This window comes from Phocoena phocoena, chromosome 2 (genome assembly GCF_963924675.1).
Source record: "Phocoena phocoena chromosome 2, mPhoPho1.1, whole genome shotgun sequence".
Lineage (NCBI taxonomy): Eukaryota > Metazoa > Chordata > Mammalia > Artiodactyla > Phocoenidae > Phocoena > Phocoena phocoena.
The window spans coordinates 171,138,948-171,161,788 of record NC_089220.1 but is presented as its reverse complement, the minus strand read 5'-3'; the positions used below and the strand labels follow the sequence as shown (position 1 = coordinate 171,161,788).

The window sequence follows — 22,841 nt, the reverse complement described above, 5'->3', positions numbered from 1 at the left end:
ACTGAGGAAGAAGAACAGATAAGTGACCTGGAAGATAAAATAGTGGAAATGACTACCACAGAGCAGAATAAAGAAAAAAGAATGAAAAGAATTGAAGACAATCTCAGAGACCTCTGGGACAACATTAAACACACCAACATTTGAATTATAGGGGTCCCAGAAGAAGAAGAGAAAAAGAAAGGGACTGAGAAAATATTTGAAGAGATTATAGTTCAAAAAACTTCCCTAATAAGGGAAAGGAAATAATCAAGTCCAGGAAATGCAGAGAGTCCCATACAAGATAAATACAAGGAGAAACATGCCAAGACACATATTAATCAAGCTATCAAAAATTAAGGGAAAAGCAACAAATAATATACAAGGGAATCCCCATAAGATTAACAGCTGATCTTTCAGAAAAACTCTGCAAGCCAGAAGGGAGTGGCAGGACATATGCAAAGTGATGAAAGGGTTAGGGTTAGGGTTAGGGTTACTCTACCAAGATTACTCTACCCAACAAGGATGTCATTCAGATTCAATGGAGAAATTAGAACCTTTACAGACAAGCAAAAGCTAAGAGAATTCAGCACCACCAAAACAGCTTTACAAAAAAATGTTACAGGAACTTCTCTAGGCAGGAAACATAAGAGAAGGAAAACACTTATAAAAACAAACCCAAAACAATTAAGAAAATGGTAATAGGAACATACATATTGATAATTACCTCAAATGTAAATGGATTAAACACTCAACCAAAAGACACAGAATGGCTGAATGGATACAAAAAAAAGACCCATATATATGCTGTCTACAAAAAACCCACTTCAGACCTAGGGACACATACAGACTGAAAGTGAGGGGATGGAAAAAGATATTCCATGCAAATGGAAATCAGAAGAAAGTTGGAGAAGCAATTCTCATATCAGACAAAATACTTTAAAGTAACAGCTATCACAAGACACAAAGAAGGACACTACATAATGATCAAGGGATCAATCCAAGAAGAAGATAGGGCAATTGTAAATATTTATGCACCCAACATAACAGCACCTCAATACAATAAGGCAAATGCTAACAGCCATAAAAGGGGAAATCGACAGTAACACAATCATGGTAGGGGACTTCAACAGCCCACTTTCACCAAGTGGGCTGACAGATCATCCAAAATGAAAGTAAATAAGGAAACACAAGCTTTAAATGATACATTAAACAAGATGGACTTAATTGATATTTATAGGACATTCCATCCAAAAACAACAGAATACACTTTCCTCTCAAGTGCTCATGAAACATTCTCCAGGATGGATCATATCTTCCGTAACAAATCAAGCGTTGGTAAATTTAAGAAAATTGAAAACGTATCAAGTATCTTTTCTGACCACAATGCTATGAGACTAGATATCAATTACAAGAAAAAAAAACCATATAGAAGCTAAACAATATGCTACTAAATAACCAAGAGATCACTGAAGAAATCAAAGAGGAAATCAGAAAATACCTAGAAACAAATGACAACGAAAACACGATGACCCAAAACCTATGGGATGCAGCAAAATCAGTTCTAAGAGAGAAGTTTATAGCAATACAATCGTACCTCAAGAAACATCTCAGGGCTTCCCTGGTGGCGCAGTGGTTGAGAGTCCGACTGCCGATGCAGGGGACACGGGTTCGTGCCCTGGTCCGGGAAAATCCCACATGCCGTGGAGCGGCTGGGCCCGTGAGCCATGGCCGCTGAGCCTGCACAGCCTGCACGTCTGGAGCCTATACTCAGCAACGGGAGAGGCCACAATAGTGAGAGGCCCGTGTACCGCAAAAAAAAAAAAAAAAAATCTTCCAACTAACAAAAGCCCAGGGCTAGGTGGGTTCACAGGAGAATTCTGTCAAACATTTAGAGAAGAGCTAACACCTATCCTTCTCAAACTCTTCCAAAATATAGCAGAGGGAGGAACACTCCCAAACTCATTCTACGAAGCCACCATCACCCTGATACCAAAACCAAAGATGTCACAAAAAAAGAAAGCTACAGGCCAATATCACTGATGAACATACATGCAAAAATCCTCCACAAAATACTAGCAAACAGAATCCAACAGCAGACTAAAAAGATCATACACCATGATCAGGTGGGGTTTATCCCAGGAATGCAAGGATTCTTCAGTATACGCAAATCAATCAATGTGATATGCCATATTAACAAATTGAAGGATAAAAACCATATGATCATCTCAATAGATGCAGAAAAAGCTTTTGACAAAATTCAGCACCCGTTTATGATAAAAAAAAAAAACTCTCCAGAAAGTAGGCATAGAGGGAACCGACCTCAACATAATAAAGGCCATATATGACCAACCCACAGCCAACATCATTCTCAATGGTGAAAAAGTGAAACCATTTCCCCTAAGATCAGGAACAAGACAAGGTTGCCTACTCACCATCATTATTCAACATAGGTTTAACAGTTTTAGCCACAGCCATCAGAGAAGAAAAAGAAATAAAAGGAATACAAATTGGAAAAGAAGAAGCAAAACTGTCACTGTTTGCAGATGACATGATACCATACATAGAGAATCCTAAAGATGCTACCAGAAAACTACTAGAGGTCATCAGTGAATCTGGTAAAGTAACAGGACACAAAATTAATGCACAGAAAGCTCTTGCATTCCTATACACTAATGATGAAAAATCTGAAAGAGAAATTAAGGAAACACTCCCATTTACCACTGCAACAAAAAGAATAAAATACCTAGGAATAAACCTACCTAAGGAGACAAAAGACCTGTATGCAGAAAACTATAAGACACTGATGAAAAAATTAAAGATGATACAAAAAGATGGAGAGATATACCACGTTCTTGGATTGGAAGAATCAACATTGTGAAAATGACTATACTACCCAAAGCAATCTACAGATTCAATACAATCCCTGTCAAACTACCAATGGCATTTTTCACAGAACTAGAACAAAAAATTTCACAATTTGTATGGAAACACAAAAGACCCCGAATAGCCAAAGCAATACTGAAAAAGAAAAACGGAGCTGGAGGAATCAGACTCCCTGACCTCATACTATACTGCAAAGCTACAGTAACCAAGACAGTATGGGACTGGCACAAAAACAAATATGGATCAATGGAACAGGATAGAAAGCCCAGAGATAAACCCATGCACATGTGGTCACCTTATCATTGATAAAGGAGGCAAGAATATACAATGGAGAAAAGACAGCATCTTCAATACGTAGTGCTGGGAAAACTGGACAGCTACATGTAACAGAATGAAATTAGAACACTCCCTAACACCATACACAAAAATAAACTCAAAATGGATTAAAGACCTAAATGTAAGGCCAGACACTATCAAACTCTTGGCAGAACACTCTATGATGTAAATCACAGTAAGATCCTTTTTGACCCACCTCCTAGAGAAAAGGAAATGAAAACAAAAATAAACAAATGGGACTTAATGAAACTTAAAAGCTTTTGCACAACAAAGGAAACCATAAACAAGAGGAAAAGACAACCCTCAGAATGGGAGAAAATATCTGCAAATGAAGCAACTGACGAAGGATTAATCTCCAAAATATACAAGCAGCTCATGCAGCTCAATATCAAAAAAACCAAACAACCCAATCCAAAAATGGGCAGGAGACCTAAACAGACATTTCTCCAAAGAAGATATACAGATTGCCAACAAACACATGAAAGGATGCTCAACATCACTAATCATTAGAGAAATGCAAATCAAAACTACAATGAGGTATCACCTCACAGCAGTCAGAATGGCCATCATCAAAAAATCTAGAAACAATAAATGCTGGAGAGAGTGTGGAGAAAAAGGAACCCTCTTGCACTGTTGGTGGGAATTTAAATTGCTACAGCCACTATGGAGGTTCCTTAAAAAACTAAAAATAGAACTACCATATGACCCAGAAATCCCACTACTGGGCATATACCCTGAGAAAACCATAATTCAAAAAGAGTCATGTACCACAATGTTCACTGCAGCTCTATTTACGATAGCCAAGACATGGAAGCAACCTAAGTGTCCACTGACAGATGAATGGATAAAGAAGATATACACATATACAATGGAATATTACTCAGCCATAAAAATAAATGAAATTGAGATGTTTGTAGTGAGGTGGATGGACCTACAATCTGTCATACAGAATGAAGTAAGTCAGAAAGAGAGAAACAAGTACCATATGCTAGCACATATATATGGAACCTAAAAAAAAAAGTAAAAAATGGTTCTAGGGGCAGGACAGGAATAAAGATGCAGACACAGAGAATGGACTTGAGGACACGGGGAGGGGAAAGGGTAAGCTGGGACAAAGTGAGAGAGTGGCATGGACACATATACACTACCAAATGTAAAACAGATATCTAGTGCAATGCAGCTGCATAGCACAGGGAGATCAGCTCAGTGCTTTGTGACCCCCCTAGAGGGGTGGGATAGGAAGGGTGGGAGGGAGACACAAGAGGGAGGGGATATGGGGATATATTTATACATAGAGCTGATTCACTCTGCCATACAGCAGAAACTAACACACCATTGTAAAGCAATTATACTCCAATAAAGATGTTTAAAAAAAAAAAAAAAACTGTATCGGTGTGCCTCCAGTAATATTAGGGTTATTTTAAGTTATCATTTCATGCCTTTTCTCTGAGCACCTTAAGATGCAGGATTGAGCACTGATTTCATACATTATCAGATGTAATTCACCAAGGAAAAGGGATATAAAGAGAAACTGTCTGGTCCCCAACTGGCTTGTGGAGCCATATCCATGCAGAGGATCACTTCAAAGTAAATTACTGGAATGGAGATGTTTGAGTCCTTGCAATGCATTTCTTCAAAATTGGTACCATGTGTCCCGTCCTCAAACTGTGTCAAGTAGGGTGAGTGTGATCCCTCTGTGGTCATGGAACGTTGCTATCATGGAACCCTCTTATCGATGCTCTGGATGAATAGGGGCAACACCGGCCAGGAAAGCTAACGGGTAAAGGAGGAAGGTACAAAGGTGAGTAGGTTACGCTAGGCTTTCTCTCACTGAGAGCATCTGTCAAGTCCCCGGCATTCCTCACCACGTGGAATCTCTAGCAGTTTCACCACCATCAGTGTCGTTGTTCAGCCTGGATGTAAATGATACTTGGGGCTGGAGAATCAAGTGGATAAGTCATCAGTACGTGTGTGGCACAAGGGACGTGGACCAGGATGAAGAAGCAATAAAAACCTTGACAGGCTAAGAAGAGCACAGGCAGAATGCTCAAACCTAGTTAAGAAGGTGGAAGGAAAGATGTGAGCAGAGGGACTTCCCTGGTGGTCCCGTGGGTAAGACTCCACGCTCCCAGTGCAGGGGGCCTGGGTTTGATCCCTGGGCGGGGAACTAGATCCTGCATGCTGCAACTAAGACCAGGCACAGCCAAAATAAATAAATAAATAATAAAAACAAATCAATAAATATTAAAAAAAAAAAAAAAAGACATGAGCAGAGGCAGGACCCAGCACTAGGGCACAGGCTCTGAAAACACCCATGTTTCCAGCCAGGGGAAGCACCAGAACCACCACCCCACCCTGAGTTCACCCTCACCTCCTGGTGGGGTAGGGAAGTGTGGCCTAGAGTTTCTGCATGTGGGTCAGGACGAGACTCAGGATCCTTCCAACCAACACAGTTAAAACCAGGAGCACATGAACCAGTTCAACTGAGGCGATGCTCACTTCTCTCTAAAACCAGATAGGCCTGCTTTAGTGAATAACATTTTAGATCCAAGAATATTTTTCTTTCTCTTTTCTTTGACAGCAGGTGTGTGCGGCAGGGCTGGGTCTCTCCTTGGTTTTTTTGGGAGTCTCCAGAGGCAGAGGTCCCCAGCACATGGGCTATAGTAGAGCTGCTTCTTCCCACGTGGGGAGGCAGGGGTGGGTCGCACACATGGAGCGTGCAGTCCTGCTGGGAAGGTCTCATTTTTCGTCGAAGTTCCCTTGCAACAGTGGGGAATTCAGTGAGGCCCAACAGCAACTGAAAATTGGATTTAAGACCGAGGGCAGCTCCAATACATCGGGACAATTAGCATTCATGTCGCTGACTACAGTTACTTTCATAAAATGTGAGTTACTTTCATAAAATGCATCATGGCCTTACATGACTGTGATTACTAGAGCAATGATGGGCTCTTTCTTGATAGAGCACAGAGCCTAGGGCTAAAGAGGCAGTGACACTAAATTAGATCTGTGGATCACTTAGTCCCCTGGGACTCAATTTTCACATCTGTAAAATGAGGAATTAGGTGATGTCTATCCTTCTTGCACTCCAGCAGTCCATGGTTGTTTGCAAGCTCACCTCTCAGTGAGGTTGAGCCCAGTTCTGTGGAGAAACGTGTGGGCAGACTTGGCTTTTTGTAGGGTTTACTTTTAGCCATTTTTTGCCGTAAAAGGTCCAACCCAATTTAAGGTAACTCCTTTCCACCTTGTTGGTTCCTGGTCCACCTCAATTCTATTCTAGGGTTTCTGGGTTGGTATAAGCCAAACACCCACCAAGTGTCTGTAAATGGACTTGCACCTAACCTGGGAGGCCTGAGAGTGTACCAATTTCTAAGATGCCATGTTCGAGTGCTGTGAACCGTCAAATCTCCCCTGGGGTGATTTCAGTTATTGCGTGGATCCTTTCAGAAATACACCCCCCAGTATTATATTGGTAATTACTGCTCTATTTCACCCAGTAGTTTTCAAGTTAGAGCTCATTTCTTTTATGTTCCATTCCAGATTAAAACATCGGTTATTTGGGCAACCCCAAATGTTTCCTTCTCGATCCCGTTATGGGTAATAATACTAGCAATACTTCTTGGATTACTGGTTCTGGCCATTTTAACCTTGGCTTTATGGAAGGTAAGTTTATTTGCTTTCTTTTCCTTTTTCAGTAGAGAGGCCACGGAGACGATTTAGAAGGATATACCTAGGATTTTAAAAGACAAGGCTAGAGGCATGATTTGGGAATTTCCAACATAGGGACATGAAGGGAAAATGGTCTTGTTTGCTTTGGCAAACTTAGTATGCTTGTGAAACAACTGACATTTAAGAAGATTGAGCGTGTTTACTGCCACTTTTATCTTGTAATTTCTTGTAAATAAATGTAAAGAGAGTTGGACTTTGTTAACTAAGACCTGTGATCTTCTTTCCAATATGCTTGGAGTGATCATGTTATGATGAAGACTTCTTTTTCTTATTTAATTAATCAAGATCTTAAGCTTTTTGTTGACACAACCCTATCAGCAATACTTTAAGAGTTTTCTTTATAAGCACTACACGGATGCAATTAATATAGTAATTAATTATTACATGGGCTTTCAATGACACCACATAGATCATGCATGTTCTAATATTCTCAGACTTGCTTTTTTGATCTTGCCAACTAGTCCATCTCCATTAAGAAGCCTTAACTTACTCTTTCATGTGTTTTGCTGAAGTTTCTACTAAAAGTCTACAATGTGAGTTAATTTCTGGTCCCAAAACCACAGTACTGCCAAGTTTCACAGAGCTTTCCATTCCAAAATAGAAACAATGTCACAGTGACATGACTGTGAAAGTAATTAATCCAGTCGCATCTTAGTTAATCGCCATTGTTGGCATTCTCCAAAATCATAGTGTATTTTTATTTTGAAACAACATGAGGCATGCTTAATAAACTGAGAAAACCTTGCCTTTTGAGTTAAATCATGGCTTTCCTGATCATTATCAGCTGTTTTGTGCCATCCTGAGCCCACAAAGGTCTATTGCACAGTCTACCTTTACAAATAGACTTTCATGTTAGTCTGTTACTTATAGAAACTTTATGTCCGTAAATGATGCAACGATACATAGCAATTGATAGAATATTGCACTAGTCCTACAAAGGGAAGATGACTCAATGGTTATAAGTCAAACCCAACAAACTGGGCTTCCAACCTAAGAAACAATAAGAATTAAGGTTCTAGGTTCCTAGGAAAAGTTATATTCTCCTAGACCAAGTACTCCTTTGAAATTCAGGAGCATGAAAATTCTATAATCACCTCTTCCCCGAGCTGCTAACTGATTTTCAGAGTCACGAAGATGTTCTGGGATTGAAATAAAGGACCCATCTAATTTTCCTCCATATACTTTATGTTCCACCAAGTGCAGAGAGATAGACAAGCATGTCCTCACTTCTTCCTTCAGTCCATCCCAAGGTAGCCCACAGTCCACTTCAGGAATCTGTCATCCCTGGCTGGCAGTTCACATTGCTGCTGGCTCCAGAAAACATGTCGAAAGCAGAGAGGAACTCCTTGGGCCAGGTTGCTGTAACCCAGAAAAATATACAAGGTCCATAAGTGGTTTATATAAAATGAACATTCTCCCACCACCATGGACATGGCAGGAAGGACACAGATGCTCTGTGTAGGCAATTAATTCCTCTCTGCAGGTAAAGAACACACTGCTTTCACCTCCTAATTTGGAGAATTGGGCAGATTATATTCTCAGAGCACCAAATTCCTTAGACAACAAATAAAGGGAAAACTCTTAGAATGAGGACTTTCACAAATTCTCAGGATGACCTGACTTGCTAGCCTGTTTCTCTCTTTGTAGTGCGGATTCTTTGACCGAGCAAGACCCCCCCAGGATGATATGAATGACAGGGAACAGCTGACCAATGAGAAAACCCCTGAGGCGTGAAAAGGAAAACCAAAGACCAAACAAACTCCGACACTGGTCCAGTTCAAAGAAAAGAACGATCAGGAAGGTTCAACCAAGGTTTTCCTCTACCTGACAGTGTCCTAAGAATTGGAAAGGCCATGGTATCACCTTGTCTACACTGTGCTTTAGAAAAGCTGCCTCGGATCCCAGTGACCCTTTTCCGGAAGGAAGCATCCTTGACGCTGCAGAAACAATGGACAATCGCGGAAGATGTCTTTGGCTTGAGTCCTTCCGTATTTGGCAGACACTTTGAAATGGGTATGGGAACATGAGGTTGCTTTCCAGATGAATCCAACTGAAGTCTCAAAGATGCAATGTCTGAATTAGGATAGACTTTAGAAGGTGAACTAGGACCAAACCTTCCGACACTACTGTATCCAACGGAATATCTGACACCTCCCTCTGGAAAAGAAACATTTCTAATGACGTTACTGCTCAGGGAGACCAACCTATGCTGTTGGGACTGTGAAAGTACTTTGGAAACGGCAAAGATCATCTTTGTAAGTGAGGATAACGATTTATTTATTTATTTTCCATGGCTCTAGGCTGATACTCTAGAGGATTTGGAAATTAAGATTTGGTTCGCTGGTTTTCAAAATCACTCACTAGATTTCCTTTCGAGATATCCAGTTTGTGCATAATATATCATTTAGCAGAACTTAGTCAGGATTTAGACAGCGTTAAAGAAAAGCAAATTGGTATTCGAAGACCGTTTCACTCAATACCTTGCTGCCTTCTACCTGAAATTACTTTTATTCACACTTTCCAGGGCCTCACATCTGCTTAAGTTAGCTTTGCAAAAAGTTGCATTTGTATTTCCTTTTACAAAAAAAATAATAATAATAATCTTTCCATTGACTTAATTAGCAATATACAAATTTCCAGGGACCCTTAACCCTAGGTGGTGCTTAAAAGTAATGGTAAAATTTCTAGAGTCCATTAATAAAAAAGCAATTTAATAATTTGGGTAAACATATTATTTTTAATATCTACAAGAGGCAATGCCAACATTTAGCTTGGTATTAAACACCTATTCTTTTCTACTACACCTCAAACTTATATTCACAGAAAAGACATGTTAAACATAAATAGGAGGAAACATAAAGTTAGGCAGATGTGAGATGAACCTAGAAAACATGTTCCTAGGGATTTTATTTAGAATTGCCTATTCCCACTTTACTATTCATTTTTACTGCTAATCTTTATAGTACATGACTTCGGAAAATAATTTTTACTTAAGCTATTTTCCCATTGTCTTTAATTTAACCATCACAGAAACTTTATGTTTAAAACTCTTGTAAATAATCCATAATCATGTGTAACAGTATCATTTTTCAAGTAAAATTGACCAGCCAAATTTATATAGTCTGCCCAAGTTTGTATCCTTTTTATGATAATGAAAAACTATTATGAAGAGATGCTGAACAAATTTTATATTTATGTGCAATATTTTATAGACCTATGTATCAAAAGCATGTTTACACTGGCATTAGTTATTTTTAAAATTAATATCCTGAATATTAAGCATGATAGAACCAGCAGACCCAAATCCTTAAGTTTATGAAGCAGTTGGAAAATTTATATCCCTATTTCAACAATCACACTTGATTTGAAAGATGAACCAGACTCACAGACACTAAATTTTCGGTCATGACTTAACCTGGAGAGGAGCCATTTGGTTACAGCTGCACAACTTCTTTGGAAACCAAACGAAAGGCACATGGACGAACACAGTGAACAGTTCGTATTCTGCCCGCTTGTGAGTTAAATTCTGTCACAGTAGTGGTTTCAAGCTGTCAGGAACCCAAGTCTGGCTCCCAGTGTGTGTGGCTCCCTGGGTGAGAACTGCACATGTTTCAAAGAGTTGGAGGGTCCCACACCAGCCTCAGGGGGTCTTAGGTGTTAGTTGTCTGGGTAGAATTGGTCGTACAGGGAGGTGGCCGTTTCTGTAAGATGACTGGAGGGAGGGATGTCTCTCCAATCATATCACAGAGATGGGTCTCTCTTCCCCCAAATAAAGCCCTAACTCTTCTCGTCATGCCTGACTTCTGGCCAAGAGAGAATAAAAGATCCCTGAGAAAACACACCTATTGACTTTTAAGCTAACCTGTGCGAAGGAACTTTTAGGTCTGGGACCCTATGAGCCAGGGCGTACAGACACCTGGAGGAGACTCGAGGTGCCAGGGGCAAGGCTGGATCCAGAACAGAGCAGGTATGAGGACTTCAGAGGCAAGCTCCAGGCTCACAGTCTCAGCCAAGAGTCGTCCCCGTCTAGAAGGACAGGCGCTGCCACCTGCAGGCAGTTCACAGACAGCCATCAACGAACACTGAGGTCAGGTGCGTTCTTGAGCATCCCCGCCCCCCCTCCACATGGAGAATATTCTACCAGTGCACTGAGTGAATCTGCTTCTCATCATGTAAAGCCAATCACTTTCATCATTCATAATGTGCCGTGCTTCTCTTAGAATCCATCTATATTTTAGATATGCCTTTTGAAATACTTGCAGCTAGCTTTTAAGAATGGGAAAAAAATGGGCAAATCAAGTTTTATAAACTTGGAGATTTTTATACACTAAGTAAACAACATGGACCAGTCGCCACTGAAGCCCCACTCTTTGAACTCAACTCTTGCTTTATTTAAATACACGTGTAGATATCTGTGAAGATTTTCATGTACCTATTTACCTTGTCACTAATAAAATTAAAAATTAAAGACATGATGACATATTTGTGGTTTGTTTCACAAGCAACATAAAGCTTTCCCACAATGGCAGACATCAAAGGTTTCTGTCTTTACGCCTTCATTTACTTATTTATTTATTTTTGGCTGCATTGGGTCTTCGTTGCTGTGTGGGCTTTCTCTAGTTGAGGCGAGCAGGAGCTGCTCCCCGTTGCGGTGCGCAGGCTTCTCGTGGCGGTGGCCTCTTCTGTGGCAGAGCACGGGCTCCAGGGGCACAGGCTTCAGTAGTTGTGGCACATGGGCTCAGTAGTTGTGGCACACAGGCTCAGAAGTTGTGACTCGTGGGCTCTAGGGTGCAGGCTCAGTAGTTGTGGTGCACGGGCTCAGTAGTTGCTCCGCGGCATGTGGGAGCTTCCCGGACCAGAGCTCAAATCCATGTCCCCTGCATTGGCAGGTGGACTCCTAACAAATGTGCCACCAGGGAAGTCCCACGCCTTGATTCTTTACTACAAAAACATTTAACATTGGAAGAGATTTGGAAGAGCGAGAACACGACACTTCTTTGGGATGATGAACATGTTCTAAACTTAGATTGTGGTGATGTCTGCATGAATAAACTAAGAAGGACTGGATTGTATGCTTTAAATCGGTGAATTTTATGGCATGTGAATTAAATCGCAATACATACGTTTAAAAAGGTGTGAGTCATTTCCAATACCTACACTTTCATACAACTGATTTCTTTTCTCTACACTGCTGTCAAATTTTGGCCATATAAAAATCTTTGCTTTTTTATGAAGCCTTCTTCGAGTCTTTGGCCAACTTAAAGGCTCCTCCTGTTCTCCAACGGCATTTTGTGAATGACTACACTTTTCCATTTGTTCTCATGACTGTTTTCCAGCTGGGCCGACTCTCTGTGTGAGCAGAAATATCTTTCACCTTTGTGTTTCCTACACCTAGCACCAACCTCTGTTATACAGTCAGTGCTCAAAAGCTGTTCTAAAGTGAATGAATGAATATACATATGTGTACAGTGGTAATCATGGGAAATATGTACTCCTGTAACCTGCTCCCATTATAAAGCTTGGAGATACACACATTTGTTATCCTATTTATAGTGTTCACACAGTGTTGTTATAATAGTTACCCAATGTTTGATCCAATTAGCAGATCATCATGTGTTTAACCAACCCTCCTATTGGAAATATTTGTTCACAGATTCATATATTAAGAATAGCATGAAATTGAATACTTTCATACATGAGGCTTCTTTTTGGTTATTTCAATGAGTGAACTTCAAAAGAGTGAGGTGGTTTGCTTAAAGTATATGAAGAATTTTGTAGTTCTTGATAATATATGTTAAGAGGACTAGATCAATTTGCATTAACCTAAAATACCATTTCCTTCATAATTCTGTCAGCATTTTAAAATATTTTGGTAATTGTTTTCAAATATTACTTTCTTTCAATTTGTATTTCACTGGAATTTGGTACATTTAATGTACACATTTGAGTTCTAATATTTATCAACCATTGAATACAGAGCAATTTATTGCTCATAAAGGTATTTAAATAGTTGCCACTTCTCTGGTGTTCATGAATTACAGTGAAAAGAACCCAGTGCCTGGATGCTTTTCTTATAGCCGAAAGCAAGCAGTAGGATGAATCCTTCACTTCATACTGTATATTCACTCACACTTTAAAGCCTAGACATATCTAAAAACTCAGGGTGGTCCAGAGGTGCCTATGTATCCCACGTAAAAGGAAACAAGATTCAGGAATATTGGTGCTGCAAATCAATGCGCCATCCCAGTACAAACTAGCTGAGTGGGGCAAGACTTCCCCGCGGCACACCCAGAATAATCCATAATGGGCTAGCCCCACCGGTCAGAGCCTGCGCACGCTCATAGTGGGGGACGTGAAAGAAGTCTTGTCGTGTCTTGAGAGTAGCAAAGTGCTTTCTAGTTGCATGTATGCAACAAGAGCTCAGCCTTCTCCCCAAATTCTGTTGATACCTTTGTCACTTCCAGCCATTTTACATGCAGACACTGAACAGCATCAAAACTTTCTAAAGGTTGAGTTGAGATCTGGGTGCCTAGAGTGGGCAAAATAAGATAAGGATCCCTCCTTGGAGAATTCTGAGAAAAGGCAGAATTCCCTCCAGAGCTGCACACTTCCTCTGTGGAAGGTGACCATCCCACAGGTTACCTTTATAAGACACAGCACCCTGGTGAGCTCAGGAAGAACCAAAACATGAACACCTTTGGTTGCTATCCATGAATGCCAACACAGTACCTCCCTAGGGCCTAATGTTCTTTTCCGCACATACAGCAGATTTTCTCCTTCAGAATTGTGATCACATTAAAAGTTGATTTCTGGCCTTCTAAGCTTGCATCCTTCCACGCTGTCCTCTCCCTTCTCGCCACCCACCACCTGATCTGGAGGAGCCGGCTCAGTCTGTTGCTGCCAAACAACATGTGGAAACGGTACGTGGGACCAGGCATCCCGAGCACCAGGCCTGGGCCTCCACTTGCCTCACCTGGGCCCACCCACTGGGCACGGGGCAGAAGAGGAGCTCTCCCTTCATTTTTGAGCCGTGTGGCTGACAGGGTCTTGGTGCTCTAGCCAGGTGTCAGGCCTGAGCCTCTGAGGTGGGAGAGCCAAGTTCAGGACATTGGTCCACCAGAGACCGCCCAGCCCCATGTAATATCAATCGGCAAGAGCTCTCCCAGAGACCTCCATCTCAACACTAAGACCCAGTTCCACCCAACAGCCAGTAAGCTCGAGGGCTGGAGGCCCCATGCCAAACAACTAGCAAGACAGAAACACAACCGCACCCATTAGCAGAGAGTCTGCCTAAAATCATACTGAGTTCACAGACACCCCAAAACACACCACTGGACATGGTCCTGCCCACCAGAAAGACAAGATCCAGCCCCACCCACCAGAACACAGGCACTAGTCCCCTCCACCAGGAACCTACACAAGCCATGGAACCAACCTCACTCACTGGGGGCAGACACCAAAAACGACGGGAACTACAAACCTGAAGCCTGCGAAAAGGAGACCCCAAACACAGTAAGTTAAGCAAAATGAGAAGACAGAGAAACACAGCAGATGAAGGAGCAAGGTAAAAACCCACCAGACCTAACAAATGAAGAGGAAATAAGCAGTCTACCTGAAAAAGAATTCAGAGTAATGAGAGTAAAGATGATCCAAAATCTTGGAAACAGAATGGAGAAAATACAAGAAACGTTTAACAAGGACCTAGAAGAACTAAAGAGCAAACAAACAATGATGAACAACACAATAAATGAAATTAAAATTTCTCTAGAAGGAATCAATAGCAGAATACCTGAGGCAAAAAACAGATAAGTGACCTGGAAGATAAAATAGTAGAAATAACTGCCACAGAGGAGAATAAAGAAAAAAGAATGAAAAGAATTGAGGACAGTCTCAGAGAGCTCTGGGACAACATTAAATGCATCAACATTCGAATTATAGGGGTCCCAGAAGAAGAGGAGAAAAAGAAAGGGGCTGAGAAAATATCTGAAGAGATTATACTTGAAAACTTCCATAACATGGGAAAGGAAATAGTCAATTAAGTCCAGGAAGCACAGAGAGTCCCATAAAGGATAAATCCAAGGAGAAAAATGCCAAGATACATATTAAACAAACTATCAAAAATTAAATACAAAGAAAAAATATTGAAAGCAGCAAGGGAAAAAGAAACAAATAACATACAAGGGAATCCCCATAAGGTTAACAGCTGATCTTTCAGCAGAAACTCTGCAAGCCAGAAGGGAGTGGCAGGACATATTTAAAGTGATGAAAGGGAAAAACCTACAACCAAGATTACTCTACCCAGCAAGGATCTCATTCAGATTCAATGGAGAAATTAAAACCTTTCCAGACAAGCCAAAGTTAAGAGAATTCAGCAACACCAAAACAGCTTTACAACAAATGCTAAAGGAACTTCTCTAGGCAGGAAACACAAGAGGAGGAAAAGACCTACAAAAACAAACCCAAAACAATTAAGAAAATGGTAATAGGAACATACATATTGATAGTTACCTTAATTGTAAGTGGATTAAATGCTCCAACCAAAAGACATAGACTGGCTGAATGGATACAAAAATAAGACCTGTATATCTGCTGTCTACAAGAGACCAACTTCAGACCTAGGGACACATACAGACTGAAAGTGAGGGGATGGGAAAAGATATTCCATGCAAATGGAAACCAAAAGAAAGCTGGAATAACAATTCTCATATCAGACAAAATAGATTTTAAAATAAAGGCTCACAAGAGACAAAGAAGGACACTACATAATGCTCAAGGGATCATTCCAAGAAGAAGATATAGCAATTAGCAATATAGCAATATAGCAAGAAGAAGATATAGCAACCCAACATAAGAGCACCTCAATACAATAAGGCAAATGCTAACAGCCATAAAAGGGGACATCAACAGTAACGCAATCATAGTAGGGGACTTTTAACACCCCACTTTCACCAATGGACAGACCAACCAAAATGAATATAAATAAAGAAACACAAGCTTGAACTGATACATTAAACCAGATGGACTTAATTGATATTTATAGGACATTCCATCCAAAAACAACAGAATACACTTTCTTCTCAAGTGCTGATGGAACATTCTCCAGGAAAGATCATATTTGGGTCAGAAATCAAGCCTTGGTAAATTTAAGAATACTGAAATTATATCAAGTACCTTTTCCGATCACAATGCTATGAGACTAGCTATCAATTACAGAAAAAAACTGTAAAAGATACAAACACATGGAGGCTAAACAATACACTACTAAATAATCAAGAGATCACTGAAGAAATCAAAAAAAACCTAGAAACAAATGACAATGAAAACATGGTGACTCAAAACCTATGGGATGCAGCAAAAGCAGTTGTAAGAGGAAAGTTTTTAGCAATACAATCCTACCTCAAGAAACATCTCAAATAAACAACCTAACCTTACACCTAAAGCAATTAGAGAAAGAAGAATGAGAAACCCCCAAAATTAGCAGAAGGAAAGAAATCATAAAGATCGGATCAGAAGTAAACGAAAAATAAATGAAGGAAACAATAGCAAAGACCGATACAACAAATAGCTGTTTCTATGAGAAGATAGACAAAATTGATAAACCATTAGCCAGACTCATCAAGAAAAGAAGGGAGAAGACTCAAATCAACAGAATTAGAAATGAAAAACGAGAAGTAGCAACTGACACTGCAGAAATGCAAACGATTATGAGAGATTACTACAGGCAACTCTATGCCAATAAAATGGACAACCTGGAAGAAATGGACAGTTTCTTAGAAAAGCACAACCTTCTGAGACTGAACCAGGAAGAAACAGAAAATATAAACAGACCAATCACAAGCACGGAAATTGAGACTATGATTAAAAATCTTCCAACAAACAAAAGCCCAGGACCAGCGGGCTTCACAGGCGAATTCTATCAAACATTTAGAGAAGAGCTAACACCTATCCTTCTCCAACTCTTCCAAAATATAGCAGAGGGAGAAACACTCTCAAATTCATTCTACGAGGCCACCATCACCCTGATACTAAAACCAGACAAAGATGTCACAAAGAAAGAAAACTACAGGTCAATATCACTGATGAACATAGATGCAAAGATCCTCCACAAAATACTAGCAAACAGAGTCCAACAGCACATTAATCCAAAAAATCGTACACCACAATCCAGTGGGGCTTATCCCAGGAATGCAAGGATTCTTCAATATACAGAAATCAATCAATGTGATACACCATATTAACAAACTGAAGGATAAAAACCATATGATCATCTCAATAGATGCACAAAAACTTTCAACAAAATTCAACACCCATTTATGCTAAAAAAAAAAAACTCTCCAGAAATTAGGCATAGAGGAAACCAACCTCAACATAGTAAAGGCATAGATGACAAACCCACAGCCAACGTCGTTCTCAGTGGTGAAAAAGTGCAACCATTTCCTCTAAGATCAAGAACAAGACAAGGTTGCCAACCCTCACCACTATTATTCAACATAGCTTTGGAAGTTTTAGCCATGGCAATAAGAGAAGAAAAAGAAATAAAAGGAAACCTAATCAGAAAAGAAGTAAAACTGTCACTGTTTGCAGATGACATGATATTATACATAGAGAATCCTAAAGAGTCTACCAGAAAACAACTAGAGCTAATCAATGAATTTGGTAAAGTAGCAGGACACAAAATTAATGCACAGAAAGCTCTTGCATTCCTATACACTAATGATGAAAAATCTGAAAGAGAAATTAAGGAAACACTCCCATTTACCACTGCAACAAAAAGAATAAAATACCTAGGAATAAACCTACTTAAGGAGACAAAAGACCTATATGCAGAAAACTATAAGACACTGATCAAAGTAATTAAAGACGATACAAACAGATGGTGAGATATACCATGTTCTTGGATTGGAAGAATCAACAATGTGAAAATGACTCTACTACCCAAAGCAATCTACAGATTCAATGCAATCCCTATCAAACTACCAATGGCATTTTTCACAGAACTAGAACAAAAAATTTCACAATTTGTATGGAAACACAAAAGACCCCAAATAGCCAAAGCAATCTTGAGAAAGAAAAACGGAGCTGGAGGAATCAGACTCCCTGACCTCATACTATACTGCAAAGCTACAGTAACCAAGACAGTATGGTACTGGCACAAAAACAGAAATATAAATCAACGGAACAGGATAGAAAGCCCAGAGATAAACCCATGCACATATGGTCACCTTATCATTGATAAAGGAGGCATGAATATACAATGGAGAAAAGATAGCCTCTTCAATAAGTGGTGCTGGGAAAACTGGACAGCTACATGTACCAGAATGAAATTAGAACACTCCCTAACACCATACACAAAAATAAACTCAAAATGGATTAAAGACCTAAATGTAAGGCCAGACACTATCAAACTCTTAGAGGAAAACATAGGCAGACATGCTATGACATAAATCACAGCCAGATCCTTTTTGACCCACCTCCTAGAGAAATGGAGAGAAAAACAAAAATAAGTAAATGGGACCTAATGAAACTTCAAAGCTTTTGCACAGCAAAGGAAACCATAAACAAAACAAAAAGAAAACCCTCAGAATGGGAGAAAATATTTGCAAATGAAGCAACTGACAAAAGATTAATGTCCAAAATATACAAGCAGTTCATGCAGCTCAGTATCAAAAAAACAAACAACCCCATCCAAAAATGGGCAGAAGACCTAAATAGACATTTCTCCAAAGAAGATATACAGATTGCCAACAAACATATGAAAGGATACTCAACATTACTAATCATTAGAGAAATACAGATCAAAACTACAATGAGGTATCACCTCACAGCAGTCAGAATGGCCATCATCAAAAAATCTACAAACAATAAATGCTGGAGAGGGTGTGGAGCAAAGAGAACCCTCTTGCACTGTTGGTGGGAATGTAAATTGATACAACCACTATGGAGAACAATATGGAGATTCCTTAAAAAGCTAAAAATAGAACTACCATATGACCCAGCAATCCCACTACTGGGCTTATACACTGAGAAAAACATAATTCAAAAAGAGACATGTACCACAATGTTCACTGCAGCTCTACTGACAATAGCCAGGACTAGGAAGCAACCTAGGTGTCCATCGACAGACGAATGGATAAAGAAGATGTGGCACATATATACAATGGAATCTCACTCAGCCATAAAAAGAAATTGAGTTATTTGTAGTGAGGTGGATGTACCTAGAATGTGTCATACAGAGTGAAGTAAGTCAGAAAGAGAAAAACAAATACCATATGTTAACACGTATATATGGAATCTTAAAAAAAAAAATGGTTCTGAAGAACCTAGGGGCAGAACAGGAAGTAGGAAGGAGTTGAGGATGGAATAATAAAAGTAATCATAACATATATACACTACCAAACGTAAAATAGATAGCTAGTGGGAAGCAGCCGCATAGCACAGGGAGATCAGCTTGGTGCTTTGTGTCCACCTAGAGGGGTGGGATAGGGAGGGTGGGAGGGAGACACAAGAAGGAGGAGATATGGGGATATATGTATATGTATAGCTGATTCACTTTGTTATAAAGCAGGAACTAACACACCATTGTAAAGCAATTATACTCCAAAAAAGATGTAAAAAAAAAGTAATCATAACAATAAAAATTGGAATGCATTAAGCATTTAGTCTGTGTCAAGTTGTCAGCCAAGTGCTTTAACATGCATTTCTTTTTCATTTAATCCTCACAGTCACCTTATGAGGCAGATTCTAGGGTTATTCCTGTTTTGTGATGAACTGAGGTTGAGGGGTAAGTAGCTTGACAGTTTACACCATAGCTGGTGGCAGAACAGACATTCAAAGCCAGGTCTGCCCAACTCCAGAGGCCAGGACCATACAACCGCCATTTTCAACAAGTTGAGACTAACAATTCCATGCTGAAAGCAGAGAAGAAACCATTTAAGAAAATGGGGTTAAAATGGTTTTGTCATGACCTTGGGGGTCCTTTTCACATTCTCCCAGAACCAGAGAATTAAAAAACGAGGGCTTCTAGGCATAAAAGCACAAAGCTGACTCCACCTTGTTTACAGAGAGCTGGGAATCAGAAGCACAGAACTTTTGTCCCCTTCTACTTTCTGAACTCTATTTAGATTCATGCACATGATGAAATATTCTTAACATCTTTCAACCCCTAAAGCTAGATATACGCTATTTTAATTCTCAGAATACATGGATAGAGAAACTCCTTTTTTAGGTCATTTACCAAGATTGAAGCTAACTCCCAAACCACAGGGATTTCAGAGTTTGAGAACAGTGTATTTTAAATAGTTTTTTTCACACCAAAAAGCTACTGGTTAGAAACCTAAATGACAGAATAAACTTAATTTTCCAGATCAAAAAATCTAGACTTTTTCAGTTTTATTTCAGGAAACTGTGGCCTCATATAATATTCTGCCAAGACTTCAAACAATTGCTGTCCACCGATCTCACTGCCTAAGAGACTACTCTCATATTTTGTCTTCATCTTTTGGAAACCAGAGGTAATGAAGGATTAACCCCTAGCAAATAGATTTCCAATTTCATCCTCAACCTAGGAGACCTGCTAACTGCATAAGCAGCAAGGTTTGTTCATATGTAACTCAAGTTATATGACATTGAAAGACTGTACATTATTTTTTATCCAAGATGCTATCTGCACGATTAGAAGACTGAATCTCTCCTAACTCATCTCCAGTTGAACAGAGAGTGGGGGGAAAGACCATGGTCTTTTGTGGCTTGGACTTTGCATAAAGGAAACGTAATGACAATGTGTTGGCCAATGTTGTGGGACAGACAGCACTTCATTTGGGGTGGGTAGGAAGAGACTGATACAGAACGTGTTTTACTTTCTCTTTGAGTGCTGGGGTAACACTGTTTTCAAGAATTCATATTTATCCTTAGGAGTAGTAAGGGATGTGTGAGTGAGTGTGTGTGTGTAGACAGGACAGTCTACAAGGCACGCTGGTGGACAAGCTGGAAGGCAGCTGCACCTGGAGACCCAGAAGCTACCGTAAAGCATCCTAAGGATCATTGCTCCAGTCTGGATGCTCAGATGTGGAGAAACTTAGGGCTGTGAAGCGGGATGGGCACCAAGCGGAGGTCCAGCAAGTGAGAAAGGGAAGTTCCAGTGAGGCAGACTAAGACTGGCAACGTGGAGGACAGGGAAGATTTGTTTAGGGACGGAACTGCGGACAGGGGAGCAGGGAAGGCAACAGGAATCCCTATAAGGAACTTCACATCACGGGTGCTCTTCTCGTGGACAATGGGAAAGTAATGATCAACGTGAAGTTGATCACTTCCTTTCCTCCTCCACGGCAGTGCCTTTCAGGGACTCCATCTCAGTGGGATTTGACCCGCCCTTCAATGGCAGACTGCAGTAATGGTCCCAGTTCTTCACTCTGCCCTCTAGCTGTGCTCCTTGGCACATGGCTTCAAGGCCCCCTATCCTTCTCCATGATTCTGAGTTCACCCTGTGATGCTTGGCCCCTGGGATGTTACCAGATGGGCAGCTGGCAGAGGCCTGAAAAAACCCGTGCGTGATACAGCTTGCATGATACAGCTCTGTTAACTCAGCCTTCCCGCGAGAAGGACATGCCGGGGTTAACCTCTCCGTCCCAGGCGGAGGGCAAGAGGCACGGGGAACAGAACCACCCCCACCCAAGCCCAGTGCGGGTCAGCTGACCTCCTGCCAACCTGCAGACTCGAGAGAAATAACGTATGTAATAACGGAAGTAGCTCATCTGAGAGCAGGACAAGCTTGCAGGAAACCAGGGTCCACTCTCAGCCGCGACGCTATGCAGTTCCTCTGGAGGAGGAAGGGGAAGGGAGAATAAAGGGAGGCGGGGCACACCCTAACTCTCACCCCTACTGCAGCTTGGGTGGCATCCCACGGGGTGGGGCGTGCCTGGCCAGGGGTCACCAGGAGTAGGAGGGACTGTGGTGACCTGGGAGCGGGGAAGAGCTTCTCCTCACCCCACCCAGTCATATGCCAGGTCTGGAGATCATCCTAGGACAATTCTCCCCAATATACACTAGAGGAGGACTCCCTGCAGAAGAGGGAAAAATACCTCTTGGGCTACACAACATGATGTAAGTATAATGCAGTATTATATATAACGTAGACATATATATATATATATATATATATATGTACACACACACACACATTATATGTGCACTGAGCATTTTTAAAATTTGTACAGGCAAGTATCATAGGTACGTATGAATAGGGCTATAAACAAGGTAGCTAGTATATTAGCAACCCTTCACATCCTTTGAAGTGTCGTCTTCAGAGGACCCTTCTTTGAGAACTGTTACTGTAATGACAATATTACAAGGCTGAAATTGCTCAATTAATTGTTAAAAACTCCTCCTGCAGACTTCAGACCCTTCTCCAGTCAAATAAACACATCTACTTACAAGATATGTACCACAAAGAGACAGTGACACTTTGTGTTTTGTTTTTACCTCTTCCGGCTAAACGCGAGCACGTGTTGATTAACTGAAATAACATTCTCTGGATCGCACACAGACATGCTGTTGGGCTCCTCACCCAAAGGTAGAATGTGGGTTCCAGCTATTCGGATTGTGCCCACAAATAGCTTACATGTAAAATTAGAGTCCATTTTGTGCTTGATAGTTCGTAAGTCCGAAATTTTAACCAAAGTCAAATTCAACATTCCCATCACTGCTGGTGACCACGGCACTACTCTCACAGTAGTCACAACCATTCCACTCATCAACGCATTGAGTATCAGAGAAAAGGACCCATAAAACCTTGTCATCAGTTCCTCTGTTATTCTATACATAACCAGAGCCGAGTCTTTTGTGTCATTGTGGATTCCTCTCTTTTCCTCACATCCCATTAGCTACATTCCTCCAAGGCTTCTGCTTTTTGAATTCAT

The 22,841-nt window shown here is 40.6% G+C and overlaps 1 protein-coding gene across 2 annotated transcripts in view; it reads left to right on the top strand.

Moving 5' to 3' along the window:
• ITGA8 (integrin subunit alpha 8) overlaps window positions 1–8,661 on the top strand; it is a 177,718-nt gene extending 169,057 nt beyond the window's left edge. For both annotated transcript variants that reach the window (XM_065871272.1, XM_065871271.1), the window contains 2 exons: window positions 6,739–6,861; window positions 8,575–8,661. In XM_065871272.1, the coding sequence (XP_065727344.1) occupies window positions 6,739–6,861; window positions 8,575–8,661 (210 nt within the window). The remainder of the gene's footprint in view (window positions 1–6,738; window positions 6,862–8,574) is intronic.
• The last annotated feature ends 14,180 nt before the right edge of the window (window positions 8,662–22,841 follow it).